The sequence below is a fragment of the Mytilus trossulus genome, chromosome 3 (assembly GCF_036588685.1).
Source record: "Mytilus trossulus isolate FHL-02 chromosome 3, PNRI_Mtr1.1.1.hap1, whole genome shotgun sequence".
Taxonomy (NCBI): domain Eukaryota; kingdom Metazoa; phylum Mollusca; class Bivalvia; order Mytilida; family Mytilidae; genus Mytilus; species Mytilus trossulus.
Genome location: NC_086375.1, coordinates 27,820,862 through 27,835,486, shown reverse-complemented (window position 1 = coordinate 27,835,486; position 14,625 = coordinate 27,820,862). Strand labels below are relative to the sequence as shown.

The following is a 14,625-nucleotide window of genomic DNA, read 5'->3' as shown; positions in this document are numbered from 1 at the left end:
ACATTTTGTAATCATGATTATTTCAAGCATGTACAATGTATTGTGATCTTGATTTCATAAACTGCTATTTCAAGCAGCACAGCATTCTCTGAAAGGAATACAACTCATCTTTATTGAACTAGTCACAGTCAATAAAAGATTTATAATTTCTGCTTCTGATGTATCCCACAAGAATTACTAGGGTAGCAAGCTAAAATCACCTTCCATTGACACCATGCCCAAAGAAAAGGCACAAGACATGTTAGATGAATAAATTTTAGTGTGTGTACATATTCTACAGTTCATGAATCCAAAATTCACATTTTCTACCAATTTCCTTGTACAATCATCTAAAAGATATCCAGACACTCAGCCTCAGGCCAAATCCCCTATGGATTTTATTCACCCTCTATGGATCCGCAGGGGGTTAGTAGTTAACCGTATAACAAATTTATCGCACGCTGGACTTTTTCTGCTGTATTTTGTTGAAAAATAAACAATGAAACAGAACAACATTAATAGATGACGTCACCATTAACGCGTCATGAACCCCCTAATTCACTAACCCCCTGCAATCTCATAGGGAGTATACACGTGACGACTTAAACCAATCACAAAGTGATAATTTACCCTTGGTGCGATAAAACATTATCAAGAATTCCCCTGCAGACTCTTTTTTCTTTTCACATGACTTCCTTACATTATCTAATGCAAAATAAACGATTTTGAACCTGTTGCCTTACAGCAAGGAAAGGGAACTAATATTTTTATGCTTTTCTTCAATTGTTTTAAAGGGACATAACAAATTTGCTAACACTAAGTATGTAAAAACTAAATCAGCAGAAAGTTTCAGCCAACACTTACCTTAAACCAGTCATTACTCATATTTTGACATTGAACTGAGTCAATTACACTCAAGTAGAGAGTCTCACTTGTAATTGGGGAGAAGAAGAACCTACCTTTTTCTATGAGTTCCAACATTTTCAAATATGATGTGGTTAACTTGACAACAGAACTTTTATCCATTTTCTCTAAATCTTCATTAGGAAATGGTAATGCCTCTATTATATTGTTAAATTCCACAGCTTCTTTATCTCTCCTGTTTTTAGCAGCATTCTTGGACTTTTCAGCCCTACAAAATACAATGCATTTTACAGTTAAGTTATGTTTCCAATCACTGCCTGATTGCCTTGGTTATATTCAATGACATTTTTACACAAAAATGTTAAGTAAGATCTTATTCTAAACTCCTACCTTGGGCATCAGTGGCCAAGTGGTCAAAGTAGTTACTACTGTAATCACTAGCCAGTCAACACTTACATTTGTCTGGTTGTGAGTTTGAAACCCCACTCAGGCAGATGCACACAACTCCAATCTTAAATGACCAGGATTGTCAGTTTTCCTATAGGAGGGTGATGGTTTTCTCCAGGCACTCTGACTTCCTCCAACAACAAAAACTGGCTACCATGAAAAAGCCCAAATGGGTGCTTAAAAGTGGCATTAAAAACACAAAATTTAAATCAATTTAAACTCCTATCTAAAAACCAGGTAGGTGTAGACCTTCACAAAAGAAAGTTAATCCAATAAACTCTACTCAATAATTCTCTTTCTACAAATTATACAATGTTTATACATGCGTAAAAGCAATTGCTCTTGTATAGGCAGTTGAGTGCTACATGTATTACTCCATTTTATATGATGGCAAGTGTAATAATTTTAAACATTGTTAAAAATAAATTTTACCTTGTAAGTTTTCTGTGCTTTGTTCCTCCTTGAGTTTCCATCATTTCATCGTCATCATCATCAACAATATCTGGACTGCTATCCTCATCCAGTAAAGGCTTTAACCTGAAACAGAAAAAGGTCAACTTGATTAATAGTTCTATAAATTAACTTCCTTCTTTCACAACTGAAAAAGTGCATAAATTCAGCTCATTACTGTTGTGACTGTTCATATAACAATAATTTATCTCGTTTTTTTGAAAAGTCAATGCACTCTCGTTAAAAAACATATATTTCAAATATATTTTATACTACATTCTTATCAAACAGTCACCTCTTGACCAAACAATCAAACAGCAATTACAAATATAGAGCTTCCTGCTACCTTTCTTCGTTAAAAAAATCAGATTTCTATCCTTTTTAATTACAATTTTTACAGAAATATAAACAAACATCCTTCCATATTATCTTTATTTGTTATTTCCAGTAGATCATTAGGAAATGTCAGTAGAATTTGACATGAAACCCTACAAAGATACTGAAATCAATATCATTCGTACATCTAATGGTTAAGATGATAATGTATGTTTAGACATTTCCTTTCTAAAGCTTCCTTTTTAAATTATCTGACTGTTTTTTGTTCCTTAGTAAGAAGCAATTACCATACATACTATGTTTATTATCATATTTTCTGTTATAGTTTTAGTTTTATTGTCATGTATTGTAATTTCAAATAGTTAAAAAATATCACCACAATTATTTTGGGCGTCTTGATTGACAAATAAAAATTGTCGTTGTTGTGAAATTATGTACAGGTTAAGACTATTGTCAGTTTTTTCAATAATAAATGTATCTGCAACTGGATTGATTGATAGATTGGTGTTTAATGCCACTATCAACACTATTGTGCTATTTTGTAGCAGTCAGTTTTTAATTGGTGAAGCCAAGCCAAAGTGCCTGGAGAGAAGTCACATCTTATATTTACTCAAGTATACATTGTACTAGGAATAATAAATATAATTGCATAGCAATATAATATTTCCAACAGAAAGTAACCAAAAGTTAGCGTGCAATAAATTCTAATATTGCACTAGCGCAATAAATCTTCAAACTTCATGACGTCATCAACAACAAAATCTTAGTTTAAACCAATTTTTACTTTCAAATATTATGTTGCTATTCAATAAAAGGGTTATCGCATGAATATTGAGGAACATTTTGCTGATGTAAACTAAAGTTAGATAACAGAAACTAACTATGGGACGTTGTACATACAGACAGACAAAGGTAAAACTTAATGCCCCCTATGCTCATTATTTTGGTAAAAATAGAAGGAGGTCTTAAATGAGGGGTGCCATTTGATTAACTCCTTTGGAGTAACTGAGATCAGCCAAAATTTGTGGCTGAGTACCTGCTGTTCAGCCTTTAGATTGTCCTGTTATGTATTTTTAACTTGTTTGTCTATAATTCAGCTTCTTATGGTTTTTTTTCATTACATTGCCAATTTCACTTCAATGTAGTCTTGAAGGTCCCCTTTATTATTATTATTAGGTAAAATGTATAATGAGGGTCTAGTTAGGGGGTCTGTCATTTCTGTACTCTTTACTTTCTTATGTCATTTTCCTATATTCTTTATATTTTTGCTCATTATTCTCTATTCTCTATATATTTTAGCACCCAATCATTCTCTTTTATTTTTTCTCTGTTCTTCATATTTTTTTAACCTATAATTATAGGCTTTATCCGGAACTTATTGCCCATAATTCACCAATCTGTAAACCCCATCTAGAGACTAGATCCTCATGTATCTCCCCCTTTTTTACATTACATTTGTATTAACTATAGCTAAGAGTGTTCACTGTAGAATTAACTTTTGTGAGTACACAGGGCATTACAATAGTAGAGGGGCATTATGTTTTCTGGTCTGTGCATCTGTCTGTTTGTTTGTCTGTGCATCCAATCAACTTCAAGCTTCTATAGTACACATGTTTCCTTCTAATTTTCATCATTTGTTCATGCCAAATTAGATTTTTTACCCCAATTTCACGGTCCACTGAACACAGAAAATGATAGTGCAAGTTTCAGGTTAAAGTTTTTGATCAAGGTAGTTTTTTGATGAAGTTGAAGTCCATCAACTTGAAACTTATAAAATTATTACACATGTTCCCTATGACATATTCTTTCTAAATTTTAATGCCAAATTAGATTTTTACCCCAATTTCACAGACCAATGGACATAGAAAATGATAGTGTGAGTAAGGCATCCATGTACATGTACTGTGGACACATTCTTGTTTCCTATTAACATGACTATACAGGGTAAAATATGTTTGCCCCATATTACCCATTTTTGTTTTCAAAGAAGACTTTAATTAGGACAATAGCTCTTTGCCAAATATTTAAGCCATTCCTGATCTCTTTTCTGACTATATCCTTAAATTTGGTGCAAGTGTTTACTTCTATATAATCAATAAAGAGCTCCACTATGAACAATTATTAACAGGTAATAAATTTTATGCATCTTAAAACTGATCATGCTGATGCGAGAAATAAGTTGAATTTTAGAAGGCATTGTTCAGAAGCTAGTAGAATGGCTCTTAAAAGAAGATTACATAATGGTGTCCTTAAGCATAAACATTATAATTAGAGTAATTGTCATATATACAACTGTTCAAAGTCCCACAACTCTGTAAGACAAACCAGATAATTTTCAAATTCAAAAGGCACTCAGCATTCACCAATCCAAAAACAGTGTAAAGTTTGTAGTAATTTAATTTGAAGGACTACTAGATATCGGTTAGCTCAGAGTAAAGATGGCAAATGTGATAAAGGTATTAAAAATACATGTACACAAATAATGTACTTCTTTCCAGGTGTAAAGTTTTTTCTTCTCATTTTGTCAACAGCTCTATGATGCATTAATATGTTTTACAACTATGTGCACATACATGTACATACTGAACTAAAGTTAATAAAAGTTATTCTTTCAATTTTACTCCTCAAAAACTTTTCTTATTTAATCAATTGAAATTTGGTTTTGACAAACATGATCATAAGCTGCTCAAATTGCTTTGATGCAAACCAGATAATCATGAGAACCAACTTCAAAAAGGTCAACACATGTTTTGAAGGGCATAGGACATTTGCGCTTTTTTATCTGAAACAAGATAGGCCATTTGTGCTCAAAGCTCTAAGGACATTTGGGCTTCAACTTTGATACACATGTCATGCCTGTACTAAATTAACAAGACATTCACGATATTAAAGGTAAATCTAAAATTTTACTGAGCTATATAATCATTCCGCAAGTAGAATTCATCTTGTATTTGTTTCTCATAAGCATAATAAGTAAAATGTAATGCACAATAACGCAGCCAAAAACATGGCTTTATAGGTTTAACAGAGTTAAACGACCTATTAATGCAAAAAATGTATGTGTAACAATTGGTTTTGATTATGGTTTTAAACAGAAAAGAGGAAGACCTTTCATAGAGATGTACTAATAAAAACTACAATCCATGAATCAAAACTAATAGAGGTACTTTAACTATTTTGTTTACATTAGCAAGCTAAATTGTGTTCATTGTTTGGGCTTTGTTCAGTAATAAGTCTAGTGAACCGACCTAAACATGCTAAATCTTGAAAAATTCTTAATCAATGAACATGATGAAAGTGATCAATCCAATCTGGTCAACCTCTGGCTGGAGTCTGCACCATGTGGACCAGTATGAAATTTGGAATACAAATAATGAAGGTATAACCATTTTGAGAGCTGTGTGGACAAAATGGTGCAGAACAAAGTTGTCACTGAAAACACAATTTCCCTTACAATTTTGTACATGCTTTGTTTTTACTCATTCATTTCATTCAAAGCTAGGGACAACATGTAGTTGAAGAAAAAAATATAAAATTTCCATTATTACACCCCAAAGACATTTCAACAATTGGTGAGATCTACATGTAAGACCCTGTTCATGCTTGGACATTTAGATCGATTTAATCGAGGTCTGTTCACTTTAGATCAATTTAAGCCCAATGTGAACGCATTGAATCGAGAGATTGATCTCCTGCAATTGAATCGAAAATAATTTGTGTCCATGAATGGCAGCAAAATTAACGAAAACTACATAAAACAGCTGTATGATAGCATTTGAACATGTATTTCTGATTTTCAAGTGAAGCAAGAAATTCATCAATTTATTTTTGTACAAGTGTGTGTACTAACACATTATGTTGATTAAATACTTATATTTATACACAGTGTTTACAATTTCACGGGTAATTAGATCATATTGATTGCATCTTTAATTGTAGGGTGAACGCAGTGGTACATTGAGCTTAAAAAGATAGAGATCATCAGGATTAGAGATGAAGTGAATCCTTACTGGTTTAAGTTAGATCTGACACAAAAAAAAATCTAGTTTGAACGACAGTTCAGAATTAAATAGTGATTGTTGAATCCCAATAAATCTATAGGGTATGACACTAAAAATAAGGGTATGTACATGTAGGGTTAGCGGAAACACAACAATTTTTACATGGCATTTATACTAGAATATCTGATTTTTCATTATTCATTCCATGTCTGGTTGAAGATAATAATCATCCTATCTGAGTTTTTTTCCCATACCAATAAATAATAACATCATGCTAACTTGTCTACATTATCAAGGATTTACAATACATTTTTGGAATATCACAAATTACCTTTCCCATTTGGCATCTGCCATCTGAATGTGCAGAAATCTTAGGTGTGTTACTGTTAATAAAATATCAGAGAAAGTTTTGTTGTTTATGTAATAATAATACTTATAAGTAAAAGTACAATGTACTCGACTGTGTACTATGACATCCGAGGTCGACAAACTTTCTTGGACATCCCCCCTTATGTACAGTACGACACAATACTCTTACAATTTATCAATTAACATAGTAAACAATGAGATGATGGTCAGAAATCATTACATTTTTCGTAAACTTGTGACAAAATAAAAAGGGGGGTTTGTTTACTATCTTTTCATGTACACAACTTATTATTTGTGTATTGCTTACCTTTTACAGGTAGGCATTTTGTTAAAATAACCTGTGCCCTATTATTAACGCTATTTATCTTTCATTAGAGTCAATATAAACGGTTGAAATATCATATTTTAGACGACCCATTTTCGATCCGTTCATTCTGTCCTAATTTCGTTGAGAAAAATATCTCAATCACTTGAGTGTTTGCGGAAACGGAACTTTGTCGTAGGACAGGTAATACACATTTACGGTACACTCTCACTGAAACGTTTCACCAACGACAGGTGCGCGGTTGTCGTGTATTGGTCGTGTATCTCTGATCACGGCTTATTGCAGTGCGGCCAAAGTAAAACGCTTAATTTTATGCAAAACATCATTGTTTAAGAAAGATATTACTGAAATCAGACATAAAATAAATAAAAGTATGTGTCTCTGCATAAAAGAAGCAACAGCAATATAAATTTAGATGACGTAGATACAGAATTAATTAACCCAGAAATTTGCTTCAGTCTAAGACTACCAAGAAGTTATAATAGCGGTGGCGCAGGAGTAGACTGAATTGTGGGCGGCAAACTTCTGAAAGTGAGTAGCCCCAAAACATGTTATTGTATTCTGATGAGGTCTCTGAGTCTAGTATATATAGTTTACTCTATAATTGTTATGTTTTCAATTTGAAAAAAAGTCGTCTAAAAGTGTTATGGGGAGGAATGGCAAATACAACACTTTCTACAATTAGTTTTTTAAGAATGTAACTTTTAAAAATTTTGAATATGAATTATAACAAAACTATCAGGCCGCGTGAAGTCAATATTCAAGAATCATATATTCTGGCAATATAATTTACTCTCAACGGACTGTCACATGCAATCTTAAACGGTCGTTTTCAGATATAACCTTTCTATGACTACTCTGAACGGACATATCCCAATTGACTGTCCCTAATTAAGTTCACCGTTAATTAAGGGCATACGATACAGTTACAGGGAAGGTAATGACGTTGCTAACGTAATTTGTTATTTTCGCGACGTCAAACTGTGACATATCGGGAAAAGATGCATTTTTCGACTGATTTTTATCATTCAAACCAAGGATTTGTATAGTTAGACTATACAAATCCTTGTTCAAACTGATTTAATTTGAAAACGAGTTCATGGACCCCTATTTTTCAAAACGGCATTTTGTTTCATTTTGCAGGGAGATTATGTGACCCAAATTTTATAAAACTGTAAATAGAGGATTTTTTTTTTAATTTTGATAAGCATGCAGTAAAAATAACGTTTTTTCCTCAATTCATTAACATTTGATAAATATGAGTTATTTCTGACTAAAAAATTGCATATTTTTTAGAATATTTATAAAATACAGAAATTACCGATTATTTAACAAAAAACAATTTGTGTTTATCTTTTATAACAAAAAAGTTATGTCTTTCTTTCGAAAAGAAATTCAATGACGGTCACAAATCTGCATTTTGAGCAAATATACAAAATTTCGACCTAATTTTACTCAAAGAGTAGCACATAAAGGTATATTTTTTATAACATATTTGATTTAATCAGGTAAAAAATAGCCTATATGCAAATTTTCATGAACTTGTAAATACAGGATCAAAACTGTATCGTATGCCCTTAAGTCAAATACAGGAGAGTGGTCTCATTGTGGCACTCAAACAACGCCTTCTTAAATCTCGAAGCTGTAAAACCTTGAAATTTAGATGGAAATAGTTAAGCTTATTGAGAATTAACCTGGTATGGAAAAACGCTACGTTACGGTGACCTATATCTTGGTATCTTGTGAAGAGATGTCGCATTGACAATCATATATCCTACATCTTACTTTCTTTACTTACTGATTGACCTTTTAGACAGGATTCAATTTGGTTGGTAATCCATCCAAGTCACAATTTGTAATAGTACACCATTATAGGTCAAATACGGTCTTCAACACGTTCTCAATCTATAGTATATAGATTCCCCCTTCTACCAATGGAAAACATTTTTTCATTTTGATACAAAATTGAGACATTGAGCAATTTCAAACTGTACATATACGATTTTACCGACAGTTTTATTGAAATTCAGTCTTAAATACTGGGACAATTGTGGAAGCAAAGTGTGCACCGACGATAGTTCGACTTCATCAACGCACAAACGGATGCATTTTCAATTCATTCAATTCAAAGCTTTATTTATAGTCGACACGTTACATAACAAATAAACATAAGCATAACAGACACACCGACCAATGAACAACTCTGTTTCTTCAGCGGAGGGTATTAGATAGAGATTCATGATTGACTTGACGATGAACAAATACATCAGACAAAAACAACTCTAACTTGTATGACAGTCGCACAAAATCCCATTAAATTGACAACGGTATATGAACAAAACAAACAGACAAAATAGGTAAGACCAATCTAAACAGATATAATAGGTAAGAACCAATCCAAACAGACATAATAGGTAACTTGAACCAATCCAAACAGACATAATAGGTAACTTGAACCAATCAAAACAGACAAAATAGGTAACTTGAACCAATCCAAACAGACGAAATAGGTAACTTGAACCAATCCAAACAGACGAAATAGGTAACTTGAACCAATCCAAACAGACAAAATAGGTAGACCAAACTATACAGCACTGGTACATGTATGCAGAATGACAAGAAAGAATTCAAATTGAGAACGGAATCGGAGAATCTATCAAAAAAGAGATTGCAACACGATTGAAGTGCGGAAAATAGCCCAAGGCTTCAAATGAGCCTTAACGGAGCGAGAAATTCCCCCACTCGGATGCGAGCTTCAACTGTATACTAGTTCAGCGAAATGGACTCCACACTAATTAAACATAATGGCTAGACGTTCCTGACTTGGGAGTCGGGACAGGCGCAAAAATGAGGCGGGACTAAACATGTTTTGTTACAATCTGATTCAAATTCCAATCCATATATATAACTTGTCAAATTTAATAAAAAAAACAGTGAAAATTTGCCAAATTTGAAGAGAAAACAGTGTAAAGTAACCACATGCTCATTGATTTTGTATACATGTTCCAGACCATATGAGTATTTAGACCGTATGCGTACGGTCCGGACCGTATGTGTATACTCGTACGGTCTAGTACGAGCTGGATCTATATCTAATTATCTAAATGAATCCTATTTTGGCACCCTTACTCAGGGTGACACTTGCTGCCACAAGGAACGCCAGATGCTTAATATGCAAAAAATGCATCTTTACCAATAAAATCATCAACCCTATAACAATAGGGGAAGATCCGACCTACAACTGGTATTAGAATAACAAAGAACTCTACCTTTCTAAATCTTTGCATTTTGTTTTCGCCAAGATTTTTTTTTTTTTACCTATTTTATTTCCATAGATTTTTTTTTATAATTTCTGTCCAGTATTTTTATCAGTTTTTTAAGTAAAGTTCCTAAATATTCTAAAAAAAAAAAAGCTTCCAACATTATGATTACTTCCAATAACTTCCATTTCATTGAGTGAAAGTTAATACTGCAGAAGTCCTTTTGCGCCAATTACTGTTTTTCAGGGGTATCATTTGCGCCAAATTTTGTTTTCCAAATGTATCAACCGCGCCAATATTCGGAACTCATTTGCGCCAATTTACCTGTACACATATCTATCACAAATATTAATGATTATTCTTCCGGACGAAATAAAATCACCCAAGGGTTTTTTGGAGGGATTCGTGTTGCCCAGTCTTTAAGTTTTCTATGCTGTTATTATGTAGACTTGCTTTTTATTAGTATTTTTTTCTTCTCCTTTTTTTCGTGGCGTTTGTTAGTTTGTTTTTCGACAATATGTTTGAATTCCTTTGGTATCGTTCGCCTCTTTTTGAGAGCATTGCATGACAATTCCGATATAGGGTCAATCTGGTTGTGTATGGTTCGTTAGAGTACTGCTATGAGAAGCACTTCTGCAAAAACGCTATTTCGAAAAAGTTGATGAAAAATGACAGTTACTGTAGATGTGACGTCGGTGATGTCAACGACATGTAAAACAAGCACAGTTGTTTTAACATATTTAATGGATTTGCGGTTTACCGCATGTTGTAAGCTTAATGTGTAAAACAATTTCTTCCGGGAATTTTGACAGAAGAAATAGTGCATCGTCATTTCTTGTTTTGCACAGTCATGCTGACTTGAACGCGCCTTAATGTGCATTTTGATTTGCCTTGTGGAAACGAGGAGGAATTTATAAAATATATAAATCTAATAATGTTATGCTTATTGCGATTTTAATTTTATATTAATGATTCTATGCATGCCCTTGTTCAGGATATCTATTCAAGTTATATTTATCTATAACTAATATTGAATTATTACCATCAAAGTCATTCTACAAACTTCTTTATAGAATATATTAACATGCCTTTATGCAAAAAATCATCTGCATACATGAACGTATTTTCAATCACGTACACAGAAAAAGTACTTTTATATGATAAAATCAACAACACTTTATATTCTACAAAGGCAAGCGATAGTACATTCTGCTCTTATTATTTACGTAAATTTCCCCAATGAAAGTAAAATAAGTAAGCTAAATGACGAATCAGTTTTAACATTGGAAAAGGGGGGATGCTCAAATGCACCATATCATTTTTTTTTTAGGTTTTCAAGTTTTCGTGACGGTACATCGTGCATCACAATTCATATCTTAGACTTTTATGTTTTGATAAACGACCCACATGTATGATTTATTCTGAAGAAGAAAACATACGAAGAAAGTTACCCTTATTAGTTAATTCCAAATTCATGGAAATCTAAGGAACATTATTAGAAAATCATTCTAACCTCTCATCCTGTCCTTCTCTCCCCGGTCCATGAGGGATACGAGGAAGCAATTTAAAGTCCAATATTCATTTTTTGAACACCTCGGGGGAAAAGTTACTATAAAAAACATTCAATAATCATATGTGACGTTCAATATTGTTCTAGTTGCATGCAGAAGTTCTGGAAGATGACCCATAAACATGACTGTCACTGCTATATACTATATCATTGATAACAAGAATGTCTCCCCAGTACACGGATGCTCCATCCGCACTATCATTTTCTATGTTCGATGGACCGGGAAAATAGGGTAAAATTCTTAATTTGGCATAACAGATCATATCATAGGGAGCAAGTACACTAAGTTTCAAGTTGATTGGACTTCAACTTCACCAAAAACTTTAACCTGCAGCGGAACGGACGAACGAACTGACGAACGAACGGACGCACAGAAAGGAAACATAATCCCCATAAATGGGCCATAATAAAAATGAACTTTCGTTTTAGATCCTCCCAAAAGGTAACGATATCATTAAGGTGGCATGAATAAGTCCAGACGCCTATATTATGTTCCATTTGCAGCTTTTACCGTGGAAAACAATCTTTTTTTAAAATGTGCATTAGTAAAGAAAAGAAAATATTTCAAGTTAAACTGCATTGTGCATACAATATATCTTACCTTGTGTGCATGCACCACTATTACGTTTTATCAGAAGGTCGTTCTGTTTGTGACTACCAGCTGTTGTGCATATTGAAGTAATCATTTTATGCAAAAACGAATTTGTATGCATGAGAGAGACAATGTATGACAAATTTTGCGCAAGTCCGTATTAAATAAGGAACAAGATGGACGAATTGCCATTGCTTCAAGCTGATGTTCAAATGTAAAAAATAAGAGACTATGCATAATCAATTAACCGGTATTTCAATGTATACAATATATACGAAAAGAAATAATCAAACAAATTTATGTTCGACTTGCTTGTTACCGGAAAGTCGGCAGCCTCAAAACAATGAAAACAATTTTTTATTACATACTGCTTTGGAAAACATAAAGATTTTCCCAAAGGCATAAACACAAATAACTTCAAGTATTGTTTCTTCTATCTATATTCAAATATGACAGCAGACAAAGTTGAGATGAGGATGTAGACAGAAACAAGTTTCTTAATTACAGAAGGATTTCAAATAGCATCAGACGAAGTCAGTCGGTGCTGGTGCATGCGTATGGCTTAACGATGCAAAAAGTACGAAAATTCTGTGATATATATATATATATATATAACTTTACTGTTACTAAAGGCACCGAGAAGAAAAAAGGTTTTTAAAATTAAGGGGCAGATTGGGGTGTACAGAATAGAGAGAAATGAACAGAAGGCAGAGAAGGAGGGATAGAGACTTAAAATATACAGACGCACTAGAAATTGAAAAATAGAAAAAAAATACCCCAATCGAGATCCCTCATATATCCCTGGCTCTTTGTGTCCATATCATAACAAAGAGAATAAATCGAGTGCCCATCAAAAATATAAAGTGAAAGAAAAATAGACAACACCATGGCAAAAAAAAAAAGCCAAATGAACAGTGCTTAAAAAACAAAATCTCCAGTGCTCCTTTAGAGTAGACAGTTATGTCCACACGCGTGTGGCCCCCGTCGTGGTGTTAATGACCGGTAAGTAAGTGACACCATAAGCAGGGAAAGCAGTACGAACGAAAGTTCATCAATGAAGGCATTGCAAACGCATACAATAACGTATCATCGGTTTCATCGATGTCAATGTGTTTTAGATATTATTACACAGACACATCAATAGTGTACTTAGGGTATAGAAGGAGATATGCGGTCTCACCCGAGGATTGCAGATTGGGCAGGTTTACTGGAACTTTACATGGGATCGTTTTAGAATATAAACAAATATGGTTTTTTATCCTTTTATGAAAGTATGGTTACATTTACATCTATAAAGTCATGCACTATACTGTACTTCCTTTACTGCATCAGATGTACATTTAGACAATTAATTTCTCCCCGCTGATGCGGGAGGTCAAATTGTTTGAAAATCCAATTGACATGAATTTACGTCTGGCGTATGTACTAAATTTAGTCCTGGTATCTATGATGAGTTTATTTACAACCACTGGGTCGATGCCACTGCTGGTTGAGATTTATTTCCCCGAGGGTATCACAAGCCCTGTAGTCAGCAATTTTTGTGCTGACATGAATTGTCATTGATATGGTTAAATTTATAAATTTACTGTTTACAAAATTTTTATTTTTTTTAAATACTAAGGCTTTTCTATCTCAGGCATAGATTACCTTAGCTGTATTTGGCAAAACGTTTAGGAATTTTGGTCCTCAATGCTCTTCAACTTCGAACTTTATTTGGCTTTTTTAACCTTTTTTTTGGATTTGAGCGTCACTGATGAGTCTTTTGTAGACGAAATGCGCGTCTGGCGTATATACTAAATTTAGTCCTGGTATCTATGATGAGTTTATTTAATAATTATACACAAACATTCAGGAGAACTGACAAATCATACAAAAAAGATCAAAAGTAGAGGATAATTAGGACAATGCCTCAATTAGAGCTATACACGAGTGATGCATATGACATTAAAAGATTTCCGAAATTTGACAACAGAAAATTTCTACAAATAATATCACTATTTTCATACAAGACTACTGAAATAATAGCTACTGGACTCGACAATTAAAAGTTCACCTGCGAAGGTATCATTTCTATAATCATCTTGGCAATGGCTTCTATATTTTCTCAAAATTATTAATTAAAAACTGCAAGTCATGGTCCTACTATATATGCCATTATGCATACTGATTTCATGTCATTAAGTATATACATTACATTTATAATTCTAAAAATGATTGTTTCTACTTATTTTTGATGTCTGTACTTGTATTTCTTATTAATTAGCCAGTTAAGAAGTAAATATAGATATTTCAATTGACAAATATATTCTTTAGCGTACATTTTCTTGAGCTTAAAGTCAGAGAAAATTCACGTAAAGGAAATATTTTTTTACCTTACAGTCTCGATTTGAAATATGCATGTTTTAATTGTCATCGCTGTAGGACCGTTTTCC

The 14,625-nt window shown here is 33.1% G+C and overlaps 1 protein-coding gene across 2 annotated transcripts in view; it reads right to left on the bottom strand.

The window, feature by feature from the left end:
- The window catches only part of LOC134711163 (hypoxia-inducible factor 1-alpha-like), an 82,451-nt gene extending 75,529 nt beyond the window's left edge, over nucleotides 1–6,922 (bottom strand). For both annotated transcript variants that reach the window (XM_063571609.1, XM_063571610.1), the window contains exons 1-3: nucleotides 6,754–6,922; nucleotides 1,723–1,827; nucleotides 939–1,111 (exon numbers count right to left, since the gene is read on the bottom strand). In XM_063571609.1, coding sequence (XP_063427679.1) covers nucleotides 939–1,111; nucleotides 1,723–1,827; nucleotides 6,754–6,770 — 295 coding nt within the window. In that variant the 5' untranslated portion in view covers nucleotides 6,771–6,922. The remainder of the gene's footprint in view (nucleotides 1–938; nucleotides 1,112–1,722; nucleotides 1,828–6,753) is intronic.
- Between the last annotated feature and the right edge of the window lie 7,703 nt (nucleotides 6,923–14,625).